Below are 27,106 nucleotides of genomic sequence, written 5' to 3'. Positions count from 1 at the left end.
TGGGGTCTTCACCCTGGGCCCATGCAGAGGCACCAGGCCCAGCCCTGGGGCTGCCATGTCGGCTGGGCCTGCAGGGCTGGGCCCTCCCGGCTCTCCCCACAGTGTGGGGGCACAAGGGGATTCTCCTCCCACACAGGGCTTTATCCATCTTTATCCATCCTTATCCATCCCTTTCCCGCTCCTTGCTGCAGGGCAGTGTGGCTGCGTGCCCACCATGCGGTAGGAGAGGCGGGAGCAGAGGTGAGGGCCAGGAGCTTGCAGCGAGGGTGTCGGCTGTGGGGAGAACATGAATCCGAACGTCTGGAACATCAAGGAAATGCTGAGCACACCGACAGCCACCGGGTGAGCCATGGAGGGGGGACAGATGTATGTATAATGTATGTAAACACCCGGTGCGTCTGATAGCAATGGGGTGAAGCAGGTAAGAATTGATGTATTGTTAATGGTGGGTAATCAGCCTACTCCATGACCCTGTGTGTGTCACGCCTTGCTCCCAGCCTGCCATAGATTCACCATCACTGTGAATCTAAACCCCAGCATGGCTGTAAGCTGCACCCTGGGGAGGAGAGATGTATATATATAATGTATATAAACACCCTGGGTTGAAAGTGACCAGGTGAAGCACATCTAAACTGATCTGTGGTTGATTACCAGTTAATGGTGGTTAATTAGTGTAATCCATGACCCTGCATGTGCCTGCCTTGCTCCCATCCTGCCATAGATCCACCACTGCCGGATTTATGAAAGCTGCTCCCTGGGTTCTACAGGGCAGTCCCATTAGTCCGATCTCTAATGAGACAACTGAACTGCTCCATCTCCATCTGCCTGTGCAGATAAAGCAAACAGTGATCTGCAATACTGCTCCACGTTACGTAACTCCCACATTATTCCACATCCTGCATTCACACACATGGCTCAAGGGGTGGTTTTTACCCAGCTGGAGCCCATGGAGCAGCCAGAACCCCCTGCAAATACAACACAGAGTGAAACGACGAGTATTATGTGGATGTAAACATCTGGGGAGCAAGTGCGTAAGGCGGACATTGTTCTATGTTCTACAGCAGAGCATCACCCTTTGCATCACACAGCTAAATAGACAGCAAGATCCATCCCTGGTTTGAAGCTCACTGATGGATTTGCTCCTCCGAGCCTCTGTTAGTTAAATAACACACTGACGTAACTAAATGCTGCTCAAATTCACAGTTTCAGTCACACCGTCTCCTTGGGCCGGCGTTACCGCAATGATGGATGATAATGAAAACATAATTGTGGTTTCCTGGCCCATTATAAATATATATATATATGAATTAATCGAATTTGCACAGCTGTGGGGGCCAAAGGGGAAGCAATGTAGGGAAAAACATGTTTATATCTGTCGTGGGTTTGTCTTTATAAATATGCATTGAGCAATTCTATTGTCCTCTTGCTACCTGCAGATTTCTTTTCTCTTTTAATTGTGTTTTCAGTAAGTTTGAGAACTTGTGGCTTTCTTTCTGGTCAGAGAGTGAGCAGGGGGATTCAGAGAATAGATAAAAATACATATTATTATACATAATAACATGGAATATTACATATTTTTATATATATGTTTCTATTAACTATATAAGTCATTCTATGTAGTCACGCAATAGGAAAAGAAACGAGTCTAAGACATACAGGTGCCTGTTTGGACAGGGATCCCTTTTTGCAAGTGACTTCAAAAGGCTCGAGTAGGGCAGAAAATGTCCCTGAAAATGCAGCTGGGGTTTTAGAGGAGCTAAAAAGGGGGAAAAGGTTCTCGGGAGGAGAATTGGCTTGTTAGAAAGGCAAAAATTATTACTCATAGGAGCACATGTTTGTGTGTGTTTGAAATGGAGGGAAAAGGTGTTGATTATGTTTCCCTGGCTCTGTTTCTGTTGCTGAAACCCTTTCCCATCACAGCAGGGTATGCTGTATAATCCCCAGAATACTGTCTTTGATGGAGCTTTAAGGATGAAACATAAAATCAGTGTATAATCCAGGTAGGGTATGAATCACGCTGTGAGCTCTGTGCAAGCTTGAGTCAGGGTGTTACATCTGAGAGCAGCTGCTATCCGGTCCCTAGGAAATGCAGAGCTCCAGTGATGCTGCACCCTCATGCAGTGGCTCTGCACAAGCCACAGACTGCTCTGGGGTTTATTTGTTATCTGTCAGACACACATGTGCTGCTCTGTAACCACTAGCAGCCTGAGAAATAGGGTGGGGGAAAAGAAGTCTCTGTTTTACCTGGTTTTAGGTATGAATATATGATTTAATATTGGTCCTAGAGATGCAGCAGAGGGAAGGTTATCTAGCTGGACACTAACATCAGGATGCCAACCATTTAAGAAGGTGGGAGAGGGGCACACAGATAGAATGACAACTGTACAGTGGAGAAAGCTTACACTCAATTTGAACATCTCAACAAAGGCAGAGTTTTTGTGGTCTGAAATGCCAGATTTCAACAGGGAATGTGTGGCATTGGAGCAGCGCTGCTGCCTGCCCAGCCAGGAGGGCAGGAAAGAAAGAGGATGTGAGAACAGCAGCTGCAACAGCAGAGATGCTTCAATCAGTCTTTTACCAACTGGATAAGCACCAGCAGGGTGTGATGAGGAAAGAACTTTTTCACACTCCATAAATACCTGCCAGGCACTCCCAGGGGAAGGGACGTCTGGCCTTGACCCTGAGCTGAGCACAAGACCTGCCTTCAGGGTGTTGCTGTTGTAGTGCTACCATGAGTGACAGTAAGAACTGGAGTCAACATCTCTGCAGGAGCAACAGAAGCCAAACAACCCACTGCTGTTTAGTTTTAAAACCCACTGATGTAGTGATAAGGAAGCTCACTAGAAAGAAATTGAACTGAAGAGCAAAAAGGGTTAAATACTTGCTCGAGACCTAGAAGTTATTTAGACTTCATGTTGCAGGTCAGAATGTACCAGCTATCAGATCAGACATGAGAAGGACCAGTAGCGGACAGGCATGGTAAAGGAGACTACTGGAAATGAGAAGGCAACCTCCAGGCACTGAAAGACAATGAAAAATAGGAAAAAAGAAACTGATACATTATTATCTGGAATGGGAGTTATGAGAATTTTCTTGTCCCATGAGAGATACAGCAATTTGCTAAAGGCATAAAAGCTACTAATACATCAACTTCCAAAGGAAGCCTGCCAAAGTGTGTGTAAGGCCAGTATATGATGAAAATATTAGAGGCATTCAAAAGGGGTGCTGTAAGTTAAGGCCTACATGGGCTGCTACTACCACCTATGGCTTATTTCTGCTGCTGAGAAAAAACTTCCAAATACAACAACCTCATGCAATCCATTATCCCATGAAATTCCACCCCACACAGCAGGGCCATGTGTTCTGAAATTGCCTTATGGCCCCAGAATAAGCGGAAAATGGAGACAGCCAGGAAAAAGACCAGGAGAGCAGCTGTAAAAATCCTGAGCCCTGGAAGAAAGAGAAACCAGGGCTATGGAGGACAGCTTGAGGCTGGGGGAAAGCAAAGAAACCCCTCTTTCTCTCGATGCCTAACTCTTAATATGGTCAGGGATACATTATGCATAAGTAAACAGGACTGCTCCATGGAAATCTCAATCTCCTCTTAAGGAAAAGTCTCTGTAAGTCATTGCAACAGGCAAGCATCTCTTGTCATAAGGCTAACACAGTTTCCAAGGTGAGGAATGTCTGGGCAGTGTTGAATCACAGCCAAATGAATAATGGAATGGCTGATAGAACATAGAAAATGACCTTGAGGAATTAAAACAAGACCAGAAGAGCTTTAAGCCTGAAATCTGGAAACTGGAGGCAGTGTTTGAGCTGAGTAACTGAGAGGGATTTCCTTGTGGTTCATGTATTAGGGTCAGTGCCAAGATCTGTATGTAGACATTCCTTTCAGGATACGGTGCACATGATCTGCAGCAAGCAGGTCATGCAGTTCCAGAGGGCAGGAAGCAGAATAACAATTTTATGTTGCGGCTGTTCCCAGTGAAGGGGTGGCAAATGGCTGGAAGCTAAACCTCCTTGATTTAAGGTGCTCCAGGCCCCATGATGCTGAAGCTCCTCTGTACCTAAAGCTCCATTTGCTGAACACATTGGCAGGCAGCAAGTAGTGATGACGAGAACAGCACAGCAGAGCCAGAGCCAGTTCCTATAGATACAGATTAAATCCAGGAGGAAAAGCAGGTGAACAGCAGCTCCCAGAATTTCAATTGGATTTGTTGTGCTGCAGCCCTGGTCACTCCATGAGGAGAGCAGAAAGAGCTGGGAAATTTCCTGGAGGGGAATCAGAACAGGAACTTTATAGCACTGATTTAGAATCTTGAGTAGCTCAAGATTACTACGAGGAGAAAAAGATCTCTTCTTTGGGAAAGAGACTTCACTGCACTGTAAAGAAATGTGTTAGGAAGGTGCAAGTGAGCTTCACCCACAGTGCTGGGGAAGGAGAGGGATGCTGGCACAGGTTCAGTGGGAATGACAGAACCAAACAAAATCCCTCATGACAGCACTGCCAATAGATGTTATTTTGCAAACTGGAGAAGGCTCACTTTGCTTTTCCAAATGATTCTTCAACCTTACTGTTGGCAAATGAGGATGGATCCAAAGAACAGAGAAGACTGATAAGCCCTCATGCATTTTTAGCTTGTTTGATGCCCCTAGAAGTATGTAGGAAACACAAGAAGAAGGTGTTTTTATCTCATGCTGTGTTTCTCTTGGGTTGTATCTGACAGCTGGTTGGGGGCAAGGCAGAACCCCGAAGGAAAGGTGAATATTTGGTTATGGTTGTGCTAAAATATATGGAAGTGACAATCAGAACTTAGGAGGAATGAAAGAAGCTCCCAAAAGATCAAACTTCTCCTGTGGAGGGGAGATTCCTGCTGGCAACAGGGAAACTGAGTCTTCACAGAACCAGCTGACTCCCCACATACGCAGGGGGCTACACAGCTTTTAGATCGCACTCATGTTACAGAAAGCTTTGAGGTTGCCAATATTCCAGTACCTTGCATGAAGTTAGGTGGGAAAAAGAAACCATTCCACCAGTCAGCAGAGGATGATTTAGTGTTTCTTGGGGCTGACAATAACTTGCCTTATGTGTCTAATTTGGAGATACATATACAGAAACATTATGGGCACAAAATGCATGAAGGAGTTGGGGAATGTCTTATGCTAGCAGAAAGCTAGAAGTTCTCCTGAAGTAAACTATTGCATCACCTAGGAGGGACTTCTAACTGGGATTATATATCTAGGATGTTTCCTCCAGGTTTATATTTAGGATGGTGCGTGCATCCCTGCAGCTCAGGCATCCTGAAGGGAATGGTCAGGTGGTGAGAAGAGCTGTGGAACATGGATCTGGTCACAGACCTGATCACACTTGTCTGACCTCACCATCAGGAATAGGGAGATACACCAGGGCCACACCTTGACCAGGCTTAGATGGTCTTGTTAGTAAATGAATTGTTAATGAAGCAAGGGAGAAAGAAATCCATTGCTCAGGGGAATGAGTGTATTCAAAAGAGACATCTCTTTCATCTCTCCTCCTAAATTCCAGAAGTGGAAATTTAGTCTCTAAATCAACCAGCAAATAGTTGGATTTAAGACAGAAAACAGAGGCTGTAGAGCAGCCAATAGCCACCTTTGGTCCTAGGGTCAGTGCAGAGTGAGCCTGTGCAGTCACTTGCCTCCTAAAGTCCTCTCAGCTCAATTCTCCTCAAAATACCCATCACAAAACTCTTTGTTACAGGATTCCTGTACTTGAGGCATTAAGTAATGTGAAGGAACCCAGAAAATGAGCAGGTTGCAGGATGTCATGCCAAACACTTTCAAAGGCAGTTTGACAAGGCAGTGGAGCACTTAAGGATTATAAAACCTTCCTTAAACTAAGAGGAAGCTTTTTTCATTGGGAAGACAGGAGGATTTAGAAAACTGGTGCAGGAGATGTGATACAATGCAAGCAGAGGTTCTGCCTATGCAGAGACACAGCAGCCCGTGTGCTCTTAATCCTGGTACTGCCTGGGGATTAAGAAGTTTGGGGGTTTTTCACAAAGCTGATCTGAGATGGTGAAAGTTGTGTTCAGGTTCTTTTCTTAATAGATTTGGGTCCAGAGACAGATCAAGGGAGAAGCTTTGAATTCAGATAGATTTCTCAGGCTTTTTAAGGCTCCAGAGGCCCATACATACCTCATCTATTTTTGCCTGCGGCTCAGTGAACTCACTGAGCTTAAAGCCAAAAGTTTTAATACGATATTGTCACTGGCACCATTAAATAATAAAGAGGGAAACTGAGCAGTTCAAGTACTGCTACTAAATCCCTGCCCTGTTGTGTATGTGATGTTTGGGCTCCTTCCAAAACCGGGGATTAACGGGACATGTCACTGCTAATAACTGTTGTGGTGATCATCTTTTGTTAGACGCCTGAATTAGTCTCCTGTTCCTTCTTTACTTCTATGAAGTGATATGGAAAGAAAACCCTGTGTAAGAGTCTTTTCATTGATACTGTCCTGTAATTCCAAAGGCAGCAACACACCTCTCCATTTTGATAGCTTAAAACCCAGCAAGAACTGAGAGTATAAACCTGGTCCAGCTTTTCTAACATTTGGACCTAGCACCCCATCAGACCTCGCAGATGTGGAGCAATGGAACAGCAATCATGTGAAGAATGAAAAGAGTCTGTATCTTTGCTAGCAAAGAACCAAAACCAGCCCCTGACACAATGAGAAGTAATGGTGCAGCTGCATAGGGAAACCCTTGTCTAAGGGAAGCTGGTCCTGTGCCGTGAGCCTAGTCCATAAAGCAGTAGAAGCTGTGTCTCTGAAGAGAAGTAGAATCAGAGCAACACAGCACAAAGTCAAGGCTGGCTGGAAAAGGTTCATCTGGGAGGCCTTCAGGGGAAAACAAAGAACTTCTGAGTAGTACATAATTACATCTGAAATATTTCTGACAATCCAGATCAATTTGTCCAGCCATATGCTACCCATTTATTTGTTGTTCCAGCATATCAGACTCTAGGCATCTAGAGAATATATGCCCAAGAAACATCAACTGTCAGTCAGAAAGGTTTACTCAGTTGGAACTGCCTTCCAAATCCACCAAGCAGCATGAACTACAACAAGAATTATTATCCAGATGGTGACAAGAGAGTAACCTGGCACTTGCTGGGGGCAAACCCCACACTGTGCCTTAAATTAACACTGACCAGCAGAGCAGGTAGGATGAACTGGTCAGTCCTGGGTTTGGTCTTCTGCCTGTAGGACATGCTGGGGAAACACTTTAAACCTGCAAGGTGACTGCAGAGCTCGCACACTGTGTTTGTACCCAGTTTAAGATAAACCTGTTGGCTTTGAGTAACAAAACCACATGCTGTTAAACATTATTTAACAGTTAGAGGAACAGTAGAGTGAAAATGGACACGTTGGTGTGGGTCACGCTTGAATGGCTCCTGCAGGTTGTGCAGGGAATTCTGTTTGGCTTTTGAATTGCTCAATACCCATTCACAACCCACTCTGCCCCATTGCAGGTCAAATAAGTTTTCCATCCGGAGCAGCGCTCCCAGTGACTACTCGAGTTTGAGTGACTCTCAGCTGCTCTTTGGCTCCCAGTTCTGCCCAGAGAATGTGCAGCCAGCAGCCGCTCTGCTGGAGCTGGGCACACAGCCGGGACAGCACAACTCCCAAGATGTGAGTCTCACCCTCCTTCAGTCCCATGCAGGCACACAGCCTCCATTCAAAGTCAATGGAAAATGCTAAAACCAACTGGTAACTAGTTCTAGTCTTGTCAGATAACTTGGTACTTACGTTGTCTATATATCTATCTATTTAGATTAGATCTTAGGCAGAAGCTCTTCCCTGTGAGGGTGCTGAGGCACTGGCACAGGGTACCCAGAGAAGCTGTGGCTGCCCCATCCCTGGCAGTGTTCAAGGCCAGGTTGGATGGGGCTTGGAGCAACCAAGGAGTTGCTCCTGCCTCCAAACACTGGGATTCATTTATAGTCTCTGTATTGATCATACAGAGAGTGAAAATCTGCACACCTTATGATTGTAACCAACTGAAAATGCCCAAAATGAGAGAAAAGCCTGAGTCTGGAGGCATTTGGGCTGGATCTCAGTTCCACAGGGAGTTGATCTAACCAGGCATGCTAAGTGAGGCATAATCTCATGAAATTCTTAATCATCTCGTCCAATCTAATCTGTCACATCCAATCACTGTGACCTGTATGCAAAGCACTCGAGAAACAAATGTTTGTGGGGTTTTTTTTTCCCCTAATGAATGTTCTGGTTATTTTTATACTCCAACAGTTTTTCTTCCTTTTGTGCAACAGAGCGAGCCCAGTATTTTCACCAAATACCAGATGAAACCACAGTTATTTGATGAAGAGATAAAAGAAAAAGCTCCACTTCATTTTGGTGCGGGAAGAGTGAAAAATATCTTGGAAAGTTTTGAAGTGAATAAGAACAAAATAAAGGACAAATATGATCGGTATGTAAAGCGTCCATTGGAAATCCTTTCTGTGCTGGTGGTTAGCACTCCCTGCAGCTCCTTCTTCCCCTCTTCAAAGTCATACATGACAGAGCTGCATATTTCTCCAAGAAATGTATCTTTTCAGGTTTTAAACAATCTCTGATTGGAAAGAGCCACAGGATAAGAAAATCGGGTTTATTTCCAATGTGATTTATGTAACGCACTCAGCCATAAACCACAACGAACAACACAACTCTAACCTGACTTCACCTTTGTCCTTCTTTATCTCATCAGCAGGGGATTTTCGCTATTGATTCTCTGTGAAAACCCATATTTCTCAAATGATACACTGTGTTGGGACTGATTGAAGGGGCTCTGAGCACAGCCTTTGCATTTAGGCCAAAAGTGGAGATAGCCAAGCATACTTGTGTGCAGCAGAAGATGAAATGATTATCCCTTTTAAAATCAGCACATATCTCTAGAATTTCACTTGTAAACAAGATTTTTATATCCTGTGGTTTGGTAACAGGCAAGTGGAACGTGCCCCTGTGGTTTGCCTCTGCTCTTTGTCAGATGTTAAGAATGAAACGGTCAAGTAGGCCCAGAAGGACCTTAAGGAACAAGCAAACCGTTTGAAGCTCAGAAATGAAAGATGGCAAACTTCCCAGTGCACCTATAAATAATTCTTAGCACTGTACATTTTCTAATGTAATATCCGAAGTGAAATGCATTGTTATTAAAACCTGTGATCAAATCCGGCTATGTATCCTTTGCTCTTTTGCAATGGGCACTGTTTCTGACAAGGTGAAGTTGATTCTGTAGTGCCTATTGGAGAAGAGGAGGATTTTTGTAAGTGAATTAGGAGAAATGAACCAATAGTTTTTATCGTTTAATTATCCTTTATATCTTCTTTAAATTAATTATGCTCCTTCCTACGCTCCAGATTCTCTCCCAGTTTATCAATTTGTATCACCTGCAAGTTTGACTAATCAAATTAATATCTTCCTTTCCATAAGGCTAAGAAGCTTTCAGAAAGCCCTCCTAATTCTCATAACTAGACTCTACCTGGCCTCCACCTTTTTCTTGTTGCAATTTGGATCACTAAAGGACTGATTTTAAATTACCAGGCTCTTCCGAGAGGAAATATGTTATCACTTTGCTTAGGATTTGGTAGGTTAATCATGAACACAGGCTCACTCAACTTAAAAGGATGGGTAACAGAGACCACAGGAGAAAAGGATTTGCAGTATTTGTTCTTCCTGGCTTGGGCTTTGTTGATACTGAAGCTTTTCCCGTGCTTTTCCCACAGATATTTAATTCAAGTACAACATCCATGTATCCCAGCAATTGGCATGTCACCTTCGCCAAGGTTGTGTCCTTCCAGAGCAGACAGAGCTGTGGTGACACCCCAGCACCTAAGGGACAGTTGTGGAAATGCCAACTAAAACTCTTGAGAGAGGCACAAATGCTAGGCCAAAAATGGAAGAGTTAAAAACCCAACTCCATGTACATGACATAAACATACATGGTATATAGAGGGGTTTTTCCTTACTCTACACATCAGAACCCATGCTTTCCTAAAACAAATAAGGTGACTTCAAACAGTGTCCATCCCCGTCCGCCCCCCCAAAGTAAGCATGTTTCTGTGCTTATATTATGCACTACACTATGCCTTGCAGTGTTTCATGCCTCGCAGTGTTTCATGCCTCATGTTTACTGTGATCTTCTCAATTTCTGTCTACTTCAGTAACATACATGTCTGATTTATATTTGGTTTTGTTTTTTCCTTTTTTTTTTTTTTGCATTTTAGTGAGGTTTTAAGCACCTTTATTTCCAGTATCAAAGACAAGCTTCAAGGGGTAAGTTAATTCAAATTCAGACTGCAGAATAATGAGCTAGAAATGCTACAGAACATTCACCTTCTCTCATTTACTGTGCTAGTTCCATTATTACACTATTTGTCTTGAGCACTCAAATACTTTAAACCAATGGCTGTCAGGGTTTTTATATAGACCATTGTCTCTGTGGCTTGTCCATAGGGTCAAGGTCTTTAGGGCCTTGCCTCAAAGTCAGCAGTAGGATTTCTCTGGGTCTCAGGAGCAAGAGCAGGCTGTGATGGCTGCAATGTCTGCAGATACTAGTTCTTGTTTCCTTCTGCCTGAAGAAAACAGTCTACTCTTGGGAATAAGTCAATGTGGCTTTACTGTGTGAAGGTAAAGGTCTTCCCCCTAACATATTTATAATTGTTCAATGTAATTATTAGTGCTATTTTACAGATCAGTATCTCTAGTTTGCAACCTCTTAAGAGGTCTGCAACATTTCATAAGCCATTCCAGATCTCCTTTGGGGTTGCAACTAAAGCTGAACAGATAAATCACTTTTTTCAGGGAGTTCCATTCCATGAGTTACAGTTGTTATTCTGAGGCATTTGGGGTTGTGGTTTTGACACCAAAAAAGGGCAATGTATTAATTTTCTTCCCTTTACCTTTGTTTTTGCAGCTGCAAGGATGCTTGGACCAGTTTGGAGAAACATTTGATTCAAGAAACAAATCCATTTTGGCTCACTTAGAAACCATCTCCAAGACACGCAAGTCCTTTCTGTATTTCTGTTAACAGCAGAGGGCACAGTCAAACTGCTGAATGTCAGCGTGTTGTCTCCAAGAGGGGGTAAACTAGGCAGGTCATGTCACTCACAGCTGCTCTTCCCAAGGGAGAAGAGCAAATGAGTCTTATCCATCGCATGGACTTGTCTGGTTTTCTATTCTTGCTCTGCTATATTTTCCTTTTCTCTGCTCTCTTGTGTCAAGGAACTTAGGTGTTTCGTGGTTAGATACCATGCACAGATAAATGCACTTCCGTGTTTTCATGTTCTGCCTGGAGTATCATCATTTTTAGACTATGTGGAGCTCTAGTGGAAAACACAGTAAAAATAACTTTGATATTTATATCCCAAGTATCCAGTTTCAGTTTTTCAGGATTTCTCAGATTTTCATGTGTTAGTTTGAAGCCTTCCATTGCTCCTCTCTGTGGCTTGAAGTGGTCATATTTTAGATATGAACAAAACTAGTACTGCTCATTTCTCAAGAAGCAGATAGTGAAGCATGCTACTGCCATGACAGAAAGGTGATCTCCCCATAAAGCCAGCAGTGTAAACCACTTTAGAACAGCCCTGTCTCTGAAGAGGCTTGTCACAGCAGTCTTTGCTGAGGGAAAGGGCTTCAGAGGAATTGTTTCTAATTTGGCTTATGCCCGAGCCTTTGAGAGGGCATTAATCTTTAATGCTGGTGTGATTTTTTTATCAACACCCTGTCAGGACATTGCTCAGTGCTTGTCCTCTGTGCAAGAGGAAGAACCCTTCAGCGCATGCTTTACCTTGTGAGATCAAGGTAGCAGACCTTCACAAAAGCATTGTAATATTTACTGGGTGGTCAAACGCAGCTTCCACGAAGCACAGCTTTGACAGATACCCTTTAAGTCAGCACAGTCCTCTCAGGCAGAAAGAGTGGAGCCTGGTTCATTCTGCTGGAGGTTGTGATAGTCTGAAATATGAAATACCAATCCTGTTATACCGAGAACACTCCCTTGCTGTGCTTGGCAAGTGCTCTCAACAAGACCTTAATGTAAGCAAGAATCCGTCTGCTTCGGCCAGCCCAAGCTTCCCATTATGCATTTGCCCATCTCCCAATTCCTTCAGCACCTCAACTCACCCACTCTCTGACAGGACTTTGCCTGATTTCATACACCTTGTACACAGAAATTGTTGTCATGGCACTGAAAATCAAATCTGTTGTTCACAATTCCCCCTTTTCATTCCATACCATTTACTCAGCTGTCCTGTTTCTTCTCCATACTCATTTTAAATAAATGTGCCTTGAATGAAATGAGAAGCCTCCCCGAGGTGCCTGCTGCTAGATTTTCAAAGCAATTGAAAAGAAAAATTGGCTCTTTCTGCAATGTATCATGCTGCAGAATGTTGAATCTATAATGAAAATCATCACATGCTCCACAATGTTGTTCTTTTTATATTTAGGGGAGGTTCATCTGTCACTGCTTAATTGCTGATAAATGCTGCCATTTGACTCTATCACAGCAATGGGTAATTAAGCTCCCACTAAATAAATACCTGCCCTAGTGCCTTGAAAAGATCCCAACTGAGGCAATTCCCTTCCTAAACTCAGGTGATAATGTGCTACATTCAGAGCTGATAAAGCACGGAATGACAGTGGCTGATGATACAGTACCTTGGGATGTGGGTGACATGGGAGAGACACAGTAAATCATTGGCAGCAGAAGACTTCACATGTAGGAGAGGAATGCAGAAGATGAAGAAGCTCTTTTCAAGGCAAGAAGTAGCACACCAGGACCATGAAACAGATCTGCAAAACAAAGAAAGGTGGAACTTGAAATCAATCCCTTCTTCATTAAAAGCTTATAGAGTATGGCAGGCTGCAGTTATAGCAGTGGGGAGCAAGACATTTGGCAGCCTTCAGAGCCAGTGGGCAAGAACAAAACAGACAATGTTTTTCAGCACAGATTTCCAAATGCTGTTGGTCTGGCATGCAGGAAGAGCTATAAAAAGTGCTCTCCATGGAGTGTTTGTCCATATGTGCTTGCACACAGTGGATGGAGCTGTGTCTGACACTGCAGATGAGGCAGTGTTTGCCCAAGTAGCTCCCATAGCTGCTCTATTACTTGCTCACATCTTGGTGTGCTGTGCACAGGGATGGGGAGAGGCAAGCAGACCCCACGCCCTCAGTTCTTCCACCTGATTGAGTTACCTGCTCATCATCACTCTTTCCTTCTGGTTTCAGGTCCCCTAACTCATGATTGTTATGCTTTTCTCATTTTATTTATATACCCCCACTTCTAGCAAAACTTTCTCTATTTTTTTCCATACAAATCCCAGTTTTCACAACTCAGCCCTCCCAGAACAGCTTTGCTCTCCTGCTGTCTGGCAGTTCCAGCTGTGACAGTTCCTAACAACCAAGTCCTCCACACCACCTTGACTCCATTGCAAATAACAAGCATATTCCCAGCCAGCATTTTCACAGGCAATCCTCTGGTGCTCCTGCCAGCAAGGGTGACACAATAACGTGCAACATGACCCTTACAGAGGTAGAAGCTGATGCAATTCTCTGACGAAATACAGGACCTGGTGGGCAGTTTTCAAACATGGCTTGTTTCAAGACTCCTCAGACCTTAGAGCAGCTCCCAGTGCCTAAAGGGGCCAACAAGAAACTTGGACAGGAGCCTGCAGGAACAGGCCAAGGGGAATGGCTTTAACCTGCCAGAGGGGAGACTGAGACGAGTTCTGAGGCAGAAGCTCTTCCCTGTGAGGGTGCTGAGGTGCTGGCACAGGGTGCCCAGAGAAGCTGTGGCTGCCCCATCCCTGGCAGTGTTCAAGGCCAGGTTGGACACAGGGGCTTGGAGCAAGCTGCTCTAGTGGAAGGGGTCCCTGCCCGTGGCAGGGGTTGGGACTGGAGGAGCTTTAAGGTCCCTTCAACCCAAGCCAGTCTGGGATTTAAGTTCTGTATGGATTGAAAAGCCAAGATTTAAAGTTCATAAAAGAAACACCTTTCCCATGCAGCTGCTAATGAGCCGTGCAGTGACTGGCAATGATCCAAACAGGATGCAGCTGTGACAGCCCAAATGTCTCACTCACTGGCATACAGCTCAGTTACTGCCCAGGCAGAAAACACAGCACTAGGCTGAGCCCCACAGCTGTCTTGTCTCACGTCTCACTGGGTTTGTACCACCTCCTATTCCCCTGCTGCACTCAACCTCTCTCCAAAGTGTTATTTAAAGCCTCTGCACTGACAGTGCCAATCTAGGACGAACTGCAGATGATAGATAGGCATCAGAAAGAGTTGCTATTTAATATTCCTGGGCTGGGAGGCTCTGGCTCCTTCTTTGACTGCTTTCACTAGAGTTCTCAGCTGCTGGGAATGCATGCTGATTTGGGGGAGCCCTCTGCAGCACAGGGGGGCAGACCTATCCCAAGGTCCTACAGCATTTTATCTGATGCCAGATTTCACATTCCTTAGGTTATTAATGGAAACAAGTAGCATCCAAAGACCATGCTACAGCAAATCAAAACACAGTGTAAAAGACTGCTTTGTTTAAATACCTTGAGAGGCACAAGTCTGTGCATAAACCACCCATTAATGGAGTAAAGGCTTTCTCTCAGTGATCAAGTTATTCAGTAACTATCTGCTGCAGGGTTTATTTGGGAGAAACTTGCTCTGAGGGAGCTGTTCTTGATCATTTTCAAAGACAAGAGACTTGACTAACAGGCTCCTTAATCTGATCTCATTTGGTCACCTCAATCCCTATATTTTAAGTCTTAGACTAATGTTCATTTTTTATTTTCTTTAATAGGGTTTGACAAGCCTGAACACTCTCATGGTATGGAAGCCAGGGAGGGAAAGAGAATGCCCCTCCCCTGTGCTGAGAGTGGTTTTATCCTGCAGAACACTCCTACACTACAAACGAAGCGCATTCAAAAGCCTGGCTGCCAGTTACTTGCCTGCAGCATGCTATGCTGAGTCAAACCTATGTGCAGATCACAAGCCCAGTGGATGCAGGGTTATTTTTAGTCAGAGGATACCATGTTGTAGGAGAACAGACAGGGGAGGGAAACAGTAAAGTTATAAAAATAGTCCTACACTAAAATTAAGTGAATGGAGAAGAGCAGCAAGCTAATGAGAGCTCGCTGCTGCTGGCCTTCCTATAGCCCCACTGTGGCACAGTGGAAGGTGATGAAGGGATGTGAAAGGAGTTTCCTCCTACAGTCCCTGCTGTTTTCCTCCCCTTTAAAGGCTTGCAGGCTAGGATAAGGCTGGTAAAACCCTGCTCTCAGGCTCCTAGTAGCCCTGAGGTCTAACCAAAGGTCTTGAAGGCCCACTCAAACATTCTCCCCACCACTACAAACCCATTCTGCAAGCCACAGCTTTCCCCCTGTGATTTGTTAAAAAGTCTTAATCTGTCAGAGCAAAAGACTAAAAGCTTAAAAACGGCAGTGCAAGAGCAAATACAAGAAAATTGCCTGCAACAGCAGAGAGCTTATTGCTGAAATATGTGCAGATAATCCTCAGAAATCAGCCACACTCCCACAGAGAACAAGGCAAAGCCATGTGGTGATGGACACCCTGAGAAAATGAAGAAATTCCCCCCAAACCTACATCTAGGAGGTGGTTTAACTCGATGCATGTGAGGATGAGGGCTCCTTCTCACAGCTTATGCTGTGCCCAAGCATCACTCCTTCATATGAAGGCAAAGAATACATCTCCTCTCAGCAAAGCAGCATCTCTTAAGCAGAAGCTGTGCTATACAACAGCACAGCACCTCCAGCCTCACACCACCAGACACCTCTGCTGCGCATGGCTGAATAAGCCATACACTTTCAATCTCCTTTCATAAGAGGAGATTATCACTAAGCACTTCATTATCTTCTAGCTCTCCTCTGCACGTGTCCATGCTCAATCTCTTACCTTGCACGAGGACAGCTACAGGTGTACAGGGACTTCCAGCACTCCCCACCAGCCAAAGCCTGTATCCCACCACACTGCCCTGTTTCAGCACAGCCCCTGGTGCTGGCATTTGAGCCCATGTCTTCTAATTACCTTCTAATTACCTAAATGCCTTCAGGTTTTTGCACCCAGGTGATTTTAAGCAGGTTTTGCCCATGGGGAGGCCTTGAGGAGCACCTTCCATACCTGCCTTGTCCTCTCATGCTACCCTTCCCAAGAGCTGATGTTTTCCCTTTAACTGAGGCTTAATCACTTAATTTTTCTCAGCTTTTTTATTTTCATATTACATGACAGCTTCCACTGAAAAGCTCTATTTGTGTCTGCAGCAAGGCCACTGCCTTTGTCTAAGAAATCACCTATCTCATCCTAATGCACTACATTAGTCAGGCCCAATCCGCCTTTTACAAAACCTTGTTCCATTTCATTCCATTTTCCCCCATGCCTTTGAGTACTCTTTCCCTTAAAATCTATTCTAAAACCCTGCACAGTGTGAGAACAAACCAATAATCCCATAATTGCTCAGATCTCTTTCTCCCTTCCCAAATGTACCCTTTAAAAACACCCCTGTTTTCTCACAGCAGCAAAGCCTGTACAATCCCTTTCTGCCTGCCTCTCCCTAATAGTTTTTAGCTCTTTAACCAGTTCCACCTGGAGCCTGACAGAGGGCACAGCTCACCGAGATAATTAAGTCCCTGCAAGCTTAATGAAAATAGCTGGGCAGGAGAAGTGATCCTGAGCACTGTGCAGCCTGGGAGCACAAGTCTCTGGGGCAAGAGGTGCCCTGATATACTCCATGTGCAGCAACAGCTTCAAGCTCTCAATTCCACCAACACCAAAGTCAATCAAACACATTGGGTCTGTAGTGAAAGAGGACTAATAAATCACAGAGCTCTTGTAGCCACTTGTTGAAATGTGGGGTTTACTCTGACTGCTCAGTGCTAGTCCAGGACTCCGGAGTTTCAGTCATCCCGGCCCGTGTGCTTGGCAATGCTTTTGTTTTAGCAGGAACGCTTTGGATCCTGTTCTGTGCCAACATTCCACCCCAGCCACACCATCTGGACACACCTTCCTGCCTGTTCTCAGGAATGTTTAGGGAACAGCTCTTTCTCTCCATCCTAATTTATGACGTTAAAGGAAGACTTCTGTAAGATTGCTAAGGATTTTTCATCCCCACACAGGCTGTAAACCACATTCCTGGCTGGAGTGTATTAGGCACAGCAGTGGTTCCTGGAACTGCAGCTGCATGGGGGCAGGAATTGTCCAATCATACAGCACAAATCCCTATTTTTGATCAGTTTTTCAACAAGAGCATCTTGCTCCAATTTGAAACCCTCTCCACAGGACATTGCCATGGCCCTCACAACCTTACAGTATTTCAGCTGCAGCTGCCCAAACACTGGTTATACTGGGGTGCATCAGCTATACTGGGGTCCCCCTCTGGCTGTGCCTCTTGTACAGCTGGCAGACAACTAAGCCTCATCCTTGCACTGAGCAGAGGAAGTTCAGCAGCTTCACGTAGCCTTTCATCTCCAGCTGCCATATTAATAGAGCTCAGTAAATGAGGTTTGGCCTGTGCTCACCATCTTATAAATTCCAAGTGCTTTGCATTAAACATCCACCCTATTGTTCATGGCTTGGGGCTCAGAGAGATCTCAGCAGGCAAATCACTATGGTTGCACAGCACAGGGAAGTATCTCATGCCGAGCCGTGGAGTAAATAGCGATAGTATTGACAGTGCTTTATTCACATTTACAAATGAAAGACCAAATATGGGTTTTTATTGATTTCCCTGTTTAGTGCAAGATGCTTTTCAGAGTCAGTGTGGTTTGGTGCTGAAAGCTCTGACAGACAAAAGCCAAACGGAGCAGGCGCTGCTGGAGATGGAGAGGAGACTCGCAGCAGTAAGTGCAGAAATTAACCTTTCTTTCTGAGCCTTTGCTCTGGATTTCTCCCACTTCTACAAAATATGAACTGAACATTAGATTGCCTTCCAATGGTGGGTTATAAAGTAGACTGTTCCTGTTCTAACGAAGGGGGAAAGACATTAAAATGCTAATTCTAGGCTAGATACTGACTGATGCTTAAGCGAGCACTGGCTGACAGCGCTGTAAGCTCTGATGAAACCCTGATTGAGAAAGAGGGGAGCCCAACAGTGCCCTGTTGTGGCAAGTGGTGATGATGGAGCACTGCTTCCTCACGCTGGCACATGCCTTCACTGGAGGAGGTGGTGCAGTGCGTGCCTGTGACGGGAGAGCATCTCGCAGAGGTGCAGTGCCTTGTCCCTTCAGCTGGCTGCTTCCCCAGAGAGAGGAAAGAAGAGGTGAAAAAAGAACAAGTAGGTGTCAGTGGTGAAAGAGCGACCTGTCAGAGAGCTCCTGGACAGGTTGGGCTTCTCTAAAGGCCCTGCTGCACAAATTGCTTTTGGCAAAGATGTGTCATGCCAGCACATGAGGAGGCAGTGCTCCTGGGAGAGAGGACACACCCCGGGTTAGGGGTATGCCCCAATCCCAGCCTCTCACTTCTGTGGGACAGTTTCATAGAATCCTACAATCCCAGACTGGTTTGGGTTGGAAGGGACCTTAAAGCTCAACCAGTTCCAACCTGCTGCCATGGGCAGGGGCACTCTCCACTAGAGCAGGTTGCTCCAAGCCCCTGTGTCCAACCTGGTCTTGAACACTGCCAGGGATGGGGCAGCCACAGCTTCTCTGGGCACCCTGTGCCAGCGCCTCAGCACCCTCACAGGGAAGAACTTCCTAATATCTAATCTGAATCTAGTTTGAGAACATGCATTACACAAGTAGATATAAATGGCTGATTTTTGGTTCAATTACCCAATTTAAGGGGTCTAACTGACACACAGTACCTTAAAGTTTCTGATTTAAATACTCTTCTTGCACGTTTTAACATGCTGCTGACTGCTTGTGGTCTGCTTGCTGCTTCCCCAGAAAGATGCAGAACTTCTAGATGTGAAATCCAGTGTCCAGCTGCTGAAGGAGGGTCTGGAGTCGCTGCCAGCTCAGCTGAGAGATCAGCACCTGAAGCTGTGTGAAGAACTTGGCTTCCTGAAGCTCCCTAACACTTTAGATGAGCTGCACACGTTCATTTCTATTGCCAAAGCCCGCCCTGCCATGGCTGATAACTCCTCCCAGACCTCTCCTGGCCCATGCCAGCTCTGTGCTCTGCATGAGCAGAGCCCCTTGGGTCCCTTTCACTTCCCCTGCGTGAGACAGGGGGAGCAGCACAGAGGTTCCCCCACGAGGAACCAGGTCACTGGGGATGGCACATCTATAGATGACCTAAACACAGCCTCAGAAGGGAACGTCAGCCCCAGTGCTGCCGAGGTGTGTAGAGAACACTCCTCATTGCAGGAGGTGAAATACAGTTCGGAATCACAGAGATGTGTCAACCACCCTTGCATGTGCTGCCCTCACAGTCACTTTTTGGGAGGGCATCAGAAGCAGCACTGTCCTGCACCACAGGATGTGCCTCTACCCACTCCACTGAGGAAGGCGATCAGGAGAAGCACTCGAGGGTTCCAACCCATGATGCCATCGCGACAGAGGCCGCCCCAAGCTTCCCACCTTCGGAAAGATGTGCCTGGGAGAAGAGACAGCAACTGGAACATGGACCATGAGGTGGAGAATGCAGCTGTAAGGAACAGAGTGAAGCAGAAGCAAGGAAGGATCCCCTGGAATAAAGCAATGGGAAAGAAGAAAATGTGCCCTGCTGTGAGAAAAGGTGAGCTCTCCCGATGTGCTGAGGCTGGGCTGAAGCAAAGGAAGGCAAATGGGACTATTGAGTTGGAGAGCTCCAGAAAAAATGGCTTTCCCAGGTACAAGGTTGCTCTCAATTTGGGAAGCTCCAGCTCAGCTCCCAACCAGCAGGTCCTCAGCACTCAGACAAGGCTTACAAAGCACTTCCCACCAGTGCCCTGCTCCGATAAAAGCCTGCAGCAACTTGCAGACAAGAGAAAGAGAAGCTTGGAAATGCAAAAGAGAGAAAAAGTTTCCATTGTGAAAAGGTACCTCCTGGATTCCTCACCTCAGGAGAACACCTTTTCCCTGTGTAGCACCACGGGTGAAAAACAGATGAGCTGCTTCAGCCTCCAAAGCCCTGGAAGCACCAAGAAGCCCTATCCTGTTGCTGCGCTGCCTCAGCAGAACACGGGCTGTTGCTCTCTAGTTTTTGACAGTGATTATTCTGATTGAAGGGTTTTGTTGCCTGTTCAGGGTCCTCAGTGCCGTCAGTTTATCCTTGCAAGTGCTACCTGCTTAATCAGAAACAAGGTGCCTGGATGCTTGGAAGTGTTATTGCCCACTTTTGTTGTAAGGGACTTCGTGGGATCAAGGGGAAACTCCCCCTTAGCATGGAAAGCCAATGGGATCTGTATTAGTTTGCTCCCTGCTCCCAGCAGAGGTGCCCTAGGCTCCAAATACAGTCATATTTACATAGTATGACCCAGACACTCACCAGGGAGGAGAAGGCAGAGCACAGATGAGCAGCTCAAGCAGTCTCAGCACTGAGGCCTGCCTGAAACTCTCCAGCTAGGTGTAATAATCCCTCTGTGGCCAGAGGCTTTACTCTGCTGTTTCTCACTTAGTCTCTATGCTGGTTTGTGTGTCTCAAGAGTTCAGGTTCTGAGCTCCCCAGGCAGCAACAGTGTTCATTGTTCTTGTTAATATCAGTAAGGTTCAGATTTGTTTGGACAGGAACAAGTTTCGCTGAGGAAACCCAAATCCCACCACCTCGGGTTCATCAGTTATTGCGTTTCTTCTCCTTTCAAGCAGAAAATTCTTGGTTTCAGAAAACTCAGGAAATGATTTGCCTCTCACATCTCTTGGCTAACCAAGGAATTCTCCAGTGTGCACTTCTCAAGGGCAGTGGTCCCAAATGGGAGCCAAAAATGTGACATTCACACTGAGCAGATGAAGCCACTGGTGGACAGCCCTTGTTCTTTAGGAACCTCTCAGGTGAGGAGTTGCTCCAAAACACCCAGGTCAGACACATCTGATTTGCAATCTGAGTAATTACCAGCAAAAGCAGCATTTGGTGTTGACAAAAGAGCTCTATTGCCACGAATCTGCACAGTGCAGCTTCGCTGTCCTGAGGGGGAAGGCTGCGATCCCTTTTTCCTGGCTGTAATAAACTCATTGTGTGTTTGCCAAAGTCCAGCATGGCTGTGTTGGTCTTTGGGGAGAGGCAGGATCCTGTTCCCGCGGGTGAGCAGGCGGCTGCTCTTTTAACTGCCCTGGATCATGGAGCTGGGAGGATTCGTTTGTTCAACTCCTCTCTGATGTTTAAAGAAGGAAACCTCCACCCTTCCCGTTCCACACTGGTTCAATGATGATAACTAACAAGGAGAAGGCAGTGGGGGACAGACGGGGAGCCCCCTGAGCCTTGGGGTGAGCAGAGGGGCTGCATGATGGCATCATGGCCATGCAGATCACATCATCCTCCGCTACCCACCTCCATCCCAGCATAGCCTGTGCTGGGCAGAACCAGCTCCATGGGGTCGATGGAGATGGGTTCAGGCCCTGGACTGCAGGCAGCAGCTCTGCAGCACATGGCTGAGCTTGGAGGGACCTCTGGAGGTGTCTCTGTGCTGAGACAGAGCAGGGCAAGGCTCCCCAGCACCCCAGAGATGAAGCAGCAGTGGGATACGATGCAGGGACCACTACAGCCCCCGACTACATGCACATGACAGCAACCAAAAACCCTGGAGAAAGGAGATGTAACAGCAACAGCAGCCAGTGGAGCCTCTCCCTGCACCAGGCAAGTCCCTGGCCTTGAGCACTGCCAGGGATGGGGCAGCCACAGCTTCTCTGGGCACCCTGTGCCAGCGCCTCAGCACCCTCACAGGGAAGAGCTTCTGCCTAAGAGCTCATCTCTGGCAGGTTAAAGCCATTCCCCCTTGTCCTGTCCCCGCTGTCCTGGGTGAGAAGAGAGCAATGGTGGTGACAGGGGTTTGCCACAGCTGCAGTGGCTCTGGTGCTGCCCGAGGGACCGGGGAGCACCACCTGTGTGCCAGTGCCCGGAGCCAGTGTCACTTTGAGGCCGTGCCAATGCCAACCCAAAGCCTAGCCAAGCGGGCAGCTCTCCAGCGGGACAATTACCTGATTAGCTAATTACCTGCACTTGGCAGGGCCCCAGAGCACAGCGGCTGCCAGGCTGCTGCCTGCCCCGTGCAGGGCGGGCAGGAGCTGTGGGGCAGGAAGGTGCCAGGGACCAGGGGCACCCATAGACTCGCCCGAGGACCCGACAGGGTCCCGCCTGCCCTGCCCGCCCTGCTTGTCCATCCCCTCCACCGCAGCATCCCCGCTGCTGCCCCGCCGTTCTCCCACCCCACAGGGTCCTGCTCCCCGTATCTCACCCCAGCCGCCTCTCCGGGACCCACCCGGTGCCCGCTCCCCCACTTCCCGTCCCCGCACACCGGCTCCAACCGCTCCCGAGCGGCCCCGCAGCACCCCCTTCCCCTCGCTTCCCGTTCCCCCCCCCCCCCCCCCCCCGCCGCCTCCCGGTGCGGGCGGGTTCCCGCGCGGGTGCCCGCGGCTTGGGGCGGCGCGTGACCGGCTGCCGCCGCCGCCACCCGCTCCGCTTGCAGCGCCCGGCCCGCACCGGCACCGGCACTGGCACCGGCAGGTCAGCGGGGGGGCTGCGACCGGCACCCGCACCGGGGCCTCCCGTGCTGCGGCGGGCGGCGGGAGGGGGCTGGACGCGCCGCGGCCCGGGCACCGGGTACCGAGCATCGAGCAGTGGGGCCGCGGCAGGCGGGGGCCCGCGGGATGCGGCGGCTGAACCGGCCCCGCGATGGTGCCGGCCTCGCAGCCCGGCCCCGCCGCTGCAACCGGGCGGTCCCGTCCCCGTTCCCGTGTGCGGCGGCGGTGGCGGCGGGAGCGCGCGGGGCCGGGCATCCCCAGCGGGATGCAGCCGGGGACGCGCCAAGGTGAACGGTGCGCGCCAGAGCGGGGCCGCCGGGACACCGGGGATGGAGCATCAGGGATGGGGACACCGGGGATGCTGGGAGCAGGGACCACTAAGCACCAAGGACCACCAGCACTGGGGACACCGTGATGGGGACCATGAGCACTGGGGGCACTGGGAAGAGGAAGACCGGGAATGGGGCCACCGTCAGCAGGGAGACCAGGGATGGGGCCAGCTGGGAAGGGTCCCCGGGACAGCCATGACAATGGGTGTCTGTGGGCACAGTGGCCCCACGGCCGGTGACATGAGCCCCCCAAGCTCACAGAGCCCCCATCCCCGCAGGGCCGCCTGGCACTCACCATGGCTGCAGCACTGCTGGTCACCTGGGGACTCCTCCTTGCTGCCGGGGGCCCCGCCGGTGCACGGGGGCCGGTGCCGGCGGGGCTGACCCCAGGCAGGACCCTGCAGCAGAGCAGGGACCCCCGGCACGTCCCAGCCTGGGGTCAGCGGTGGCCGGGCCTGTCCCCAGCCTGGGAAGCCTCAGGGGAGCCGAGCGGTGCCGGGGCCCCCGGGGGTGAGCGCTGGGGCGGCAGCAGCCCCGTGCACTGGTTCCCACCGCTGCGGGCAGGAGAGGCCATGGGGGCACCTCCGGAGACGGAAAGCACCACGGGAGGTGGCGGCGCGGCCCCGGACGTGGCGGAGGAGATGCTCATCGCCGGGCAGGGACAAGAGGCCAAAGGCTGGAACAGTCCCCACGGGGGGACCTCGCTGCCCCATGGCTCTGCGCTGGGGGCACCAGGCCCTGAGGTGCCCGTGGACACGGGGCTGGGCTCCTCAGGGCCGCCCTGGGCAAGGCACAGCACCCCCAGCCCTCGGCCAACCGTGTCCACCATCGCCCTGATCCCCGCGCCGGCAGCGGGGGTGCGCAATGGGGTGGGGACAGATGCCCACAGAGGGGGACAATCAGTGGCGGAGGGACCCACAGCGGCCATGGGGACACTGGTTCCTCTGGGCACTGGCCCTGTCTCCCACCCCAAGGGCAGGAGTGCCCACACCAGCCCCGGCTCCACACAGTCATTGGGCACACAGGGGGACTTGGGGGGTCCCGCCATACCCTCCCTTGCTCCGCTCAGCTCTGCCTCACTGCTGCCCCCCGCAGCCCCATCGTTGGGGCTGGCTGAGCCCTGGACCCGGCCGCTCCCATCCCACCAGCGCAGCACTCGCAGAGCCCCGCTCAGCCACAGCACTGCCGGCACCGGGGACGCAGCCCCTCGCACGGACCCCGGCCCGATGGGACAGGGGGTACCCCAGCCTGCCCCGGGGGCTGCGCTCAGCACTGGCCCTGCACTGCTGCCCCCCAACTCCAGCATCACAACGGACCTCCCCGGCACAGGTAGGAGCAGGGGGGACCATGCGGTAGGGACCACGCTCCCTGTGGGTGCCAGCGCCCGGCTCTGCCCTCTTTCGCAGGGCTGCTGCCTGAGGAGGACGTCGGGACCCCGCAGCGGGTCCGGGGCGCCGTGGGAGCCGTGAGCATCCCAAACGCCACCGAGGCCGCCCCACAGCCAACAGCACCTCCCACCGCAGGGACAAACAGCACCAGGCACTCAGGTGACGCAGGGCTGCATCCAAGCCCATCCATTCTCCGTAGACCATGGGAGCCCATCCATGGGGCATCAGGGCTGGCGGGGGGGATGCAGCTATCTTGGGCCTCCCAGCCAGGGCACGGTGACACCTTCAATCAGGATTGCGCTGGGCAATGGCCCTAATCTAGTCCTGCCAGTAGGGATTAGTGCTAAAGCCCAGCAGGAGCGGGTTTCCACTTGGGGATCGGGGATGTGACCAAGGACATGCCACTGGGGGGTCCTGCTGGAGACCCCCAGAGGTGTCATCGGCCACAGCTATGGTTGGCATGGGGCATACCCCTGTGGATGGGGAGTGAATGCAGGGACCGCTAACCATCCCCTTTGTCTGGCCTGCAGGCTTCCCAGGGACAAACCCCCCTGCCCACGGCACCCCATCCCCTTCGGTCACAGCATGGCGGGCAGCGGTGACACCACAACCAGCGCCACGGCACCCATCCACACCATATCCACCACAGCCGCCACAGCCGCCGCAAACACCACAGCTGAGCCACCCTTCTCCATCACCAGGGTCCAATGGGACGGGGCTGCGCTGGGCCGAGCTGCGGCACCAGCTGGGCTTCACCTGGGAGACCCACATCTACGGGGCAGCCGCCATCCTCCTGCTGCTGGCGCTGGGCTGCGTGGTGGGGCTGGCCTGGGCGGCTGCTCTGCGCCCCCTCAACCTGCCCCACATTCTAGGGGCCCACGGGCTGCTGCTGTGCGCCTGTCTTCTGCGGGCCACCTTCCTGCTGCTGGACCCCTACGGGGCACGGCACCGCCTGCCCCCGCGGGTGCTGCTGCTGCTCAGCACCGTCCCCTTCCCGCTGATGCTCGGCGCCTTCGCTCTCCTCCTGCAGCGCCTGCAGCGCTTGGCGCAGCTCCGGCTGCTGCCGGCGTGGCTGCGGGGGCTGCCGGCGCTGGGGGCCGCGGCCGCGCTGCAGAGCGCGGTGCTGGGGGCCGCGGACCTGCTACCGCCGAGGCTGGGCCCGGCGGCGGGGCTGGGGCTGCAGGCGCTGGGCTGCGGAGCGGGAGCGCTGCTGCTGCTGGGGGGGCTCTGCGGGTGCTGGCGGGTGCTGCGGGCACCGCACGAAGACGCGGGGCGCGGGGCGAGGGCGCTGCTGGCGGCGGCGGTTGCGGGGCTGCCCGTGTGCGGGCTGCAGCTCTACAGCGCCCTGTGGCTGCGCGGGGTCCTGGGCACCCCGGCGCGGTTCTCCCGGCCGGGCTGGGCTGCGCAGCTCTGGCTGCGGGCGGCTGAGCTGGGCACGGCGCTGGCGCTGCTGGCGGCCGCCACCGAGCCCCTGTGCTGCCGCTGCCGCCGCCGCAGCCCCGCCGCTCACTCCTGCTGGGCCAAGGCGCTGCGGTTCTTCTGCGCCGGCCGCAAAGCCGAGGCGCCCGAGTACCCCAACAACTGCTACGATTGGGCCGGCGGCGGCACCGGCGGCAGCGGCGCCGAGCGGGCAGCGGGCAACGACATCTCCAAGAGCCTCATCCGCAACCCCGCGGAGCAGCTCCCGCTGCGGGCGCTCAAGGACAGCAACGAGCCCTGGGCGGGCAGCGCCGCGGGCCCGGGGCTCAGCCCCAAGTGCCCCAACCTGGCGGCCGCCCGCTCCTGCGCCGCCTTCGAGCAGGGCTCGTCCCCGTCGCTGGGCGAGCTGGGGTTCCGCCCGCCGTCCCCCATCGACCTGCGCCGCAGCATCGACCAGGCGCTCTGCCGCCGGCACCTCCTGCACGACGGCCTCTTCGGGCGGCCCCGCCGCGGCTCCGGAACGTCGCTGCGGGGCTCCCCCACACCCGCCACCGCCGGGACCCCCGGCTTGGGCCGCATGGTGAGGTGCAGCTCGCTAACGGAGCTGCCCGGCCCCCGGCATCCCCCCGGCACCGTCACCATCACCGTCACCGCCTCCACCAGCTCGCTGGACAGCAGCTCGCTGAAGATCAGCTGGAACCCCTGGCGCCATGGGCTGTCCTCGCCAGACAGCCTGCCCATGGATGAGGCACCCAGCCGGGCACCGCTGCTGCTGCCCACCGGGACACCGGGCTGCGAACGGGATGGCCCCCGCGGCTTCCCAGCCACCGCCAAGGCAATGGACAGCCGGAGCCTCTCCAGTGACACCATTGAACTGTGAGAATGGACAGAGACTGGGGGGCGCAGGGCCGGGCAGGAGGGGGCCGGTTCCTTTTTGTGCCAAACCAGAGAAATAAACAACTTATACCGGGAGGAGCCCGCCCCCCCCCCCCCCCCCTTCACCCCTAGCAGCCGAGCTGGGTGTGCAGAGCTTTATTTCCTGAGATATGGACACACAGACGGATGCGCACACCCCGATGGACAAACCACGGACAAATGCAACAGCCACGCTCATGCACAGGGCAGGGACCCCCCACCAGCATAGAGCAGGGAGGGGACCCCAACCCCCTGACCCCAGCAGCCTGGGAGGGGAGATGGGCTCTGCCCAGGGATGTGGGGACGAGGGGTTGGGGGGGAGCAGCTCTCCCAGAGCCATGGCTCAGCCCCCACTGCCCCACGGGGATGGGACACACACACACACACAGGGTTGCATGGGGCCAGCAGCATCACCA

General features: G+C 51.0%; 2 protein-coding genes and 1 long non-coding RNA gene across 4 annotated transcripts; 2 read left to right on the top strand and 1 right to left on the bottom strand.

The window, feature by feature from the left end:
* The first annotated feature begins 154 nt into the window (after positions 1–154).
* On the top strand, positions 155–20,208 carry IHO1 (interactor of HORMAD1 1). Its single transcript, XM_057405546.1, has 7 exons — positions 155–342; positions 7,514–7,673; positions 8,315–8,472; positions 10,265–10,313; positions 10,954–11,041; positions 17,781–17,884; positions 18,929–20,208. Exons 1-7 carry the CDS (start codon positions 287–289, stop codon positions 20,189–20,191), a joined length of 1,878 nt encoding a protein of 625 aa, XP_057261529.1. The 5' UTR covers positions 155–286; the 3' UTR covers positions 20,192–20,208.
* LOC130597221 (uncharacterized) lies at positions 10,250–16,004 on the bottom strand. Of its 2 annotated transcripts, none has more exons than XR_008971696.1 (3): positions 15,945–16,004; positions 12,696–12,830; positions 10,250–11,060 (listed from the first exon to the last, which is right to left on the bottom strand). It is a non-coding gene; the product is annotated as an uncharacterized LOC130597221 (long non-coding RNA). The 2 variants fall into 2 exon arrangements; XR_008971697.1 differs by lacking the exon at positions 10,250–11,060 and adding an exon at positions 11,243–11,362.
* Positions 20,209–22,585: 2,377 nt separating the features above from the next.
* Positions 22,586–26,761, top strand: PRRT3 (proline rich transmembrane protein 3). Its single transcript, XM_057405545.1, has 4 exons — positions 22,586–22,622; positions 23,247–24,297; positions 24,375–24,515; positions 24,887–26,761. The coding sequence occupies exons 2-4, from the start codon at positions 23,265–23,267 to the stop codon at positions 26,653–26,655; spliced, it is 2,943 nt and encodes a 980-aa protein (XP_057261528.1). The 5' UTR covers positions 22,586–22,622; positions 23,247–23,264; the 3' UTR covers positions 26,656–26,761.
* The last annotated feature ends 345 nt before the right edge of the window (positions 26,762–27,106 follow it).

The sequence above is a fragment of the Pezoporus wallicus genome, unplaced genomic scaffold (assembly GCF_028554395.1).
Source record: "Pezoporus wallicus isolate ANWC-B61680 ecotype Strahan unplaced genomic scaffold, APGP_CSIRO_Pwel_v1 contig_9450, whole genome shotgun sequence".
Lineage (NCBI taxonomy): Eukaryota > Metazoa > Chordata > Aves > Psittaciformes > Psittacidae > Pezoporus > Pezoporus wallicus.
Note: the sequence above shows the minus strand (reverse complement) of the source record. Positions and strands in the feature narration are given on the sequence as shown.

Bases quoted from the DNA above. Each gene is read 5' to 3' on its own strand.
- PRRT3 (XM_057405545.1), top strand. From the start codon at position 23,265: ATGGCTGCAGCACTGCTGGTCACCTGGGGACTCCTCCTTGCTGCCGGG. The intron at 24,298-24,374 runs GTAGGAGCAGGG...CCTCTTTCGCAG, and splicing joins AACGGACCTCCCCGGCACAG to GGCTGCTGCCTGAGGAGGAC. The intron at 24,516-24,886 runs GTGACGCAGGGC...TCTGGCCTGCAG, and splicing joins AAACAGCACCAGGCACTCAG to GCTTCCCAGGGACAAACCCC.
- IHO1 (XM_057405546.1), top strand. From the start codon at position 287: ATGAATCCGAACGTCTGGAACATCAAGGAAATGCTGAGCACACCGACA. The intron at 7,674-8,314 runs GTGAGTCTCACC...TTTGTGCAACAG, and splicing joins GACAGCACAACTCCCAAGAT to AGCGAGCCCAGTATTTTCAC. The intron at 11,042-17,780 runs GCAAGTCCTTTC...TTCCCTGTTTAG, and splicing joins AGAAACCATCTCCAAGACAC to TGCAAGATGCTTTTCAGAGT.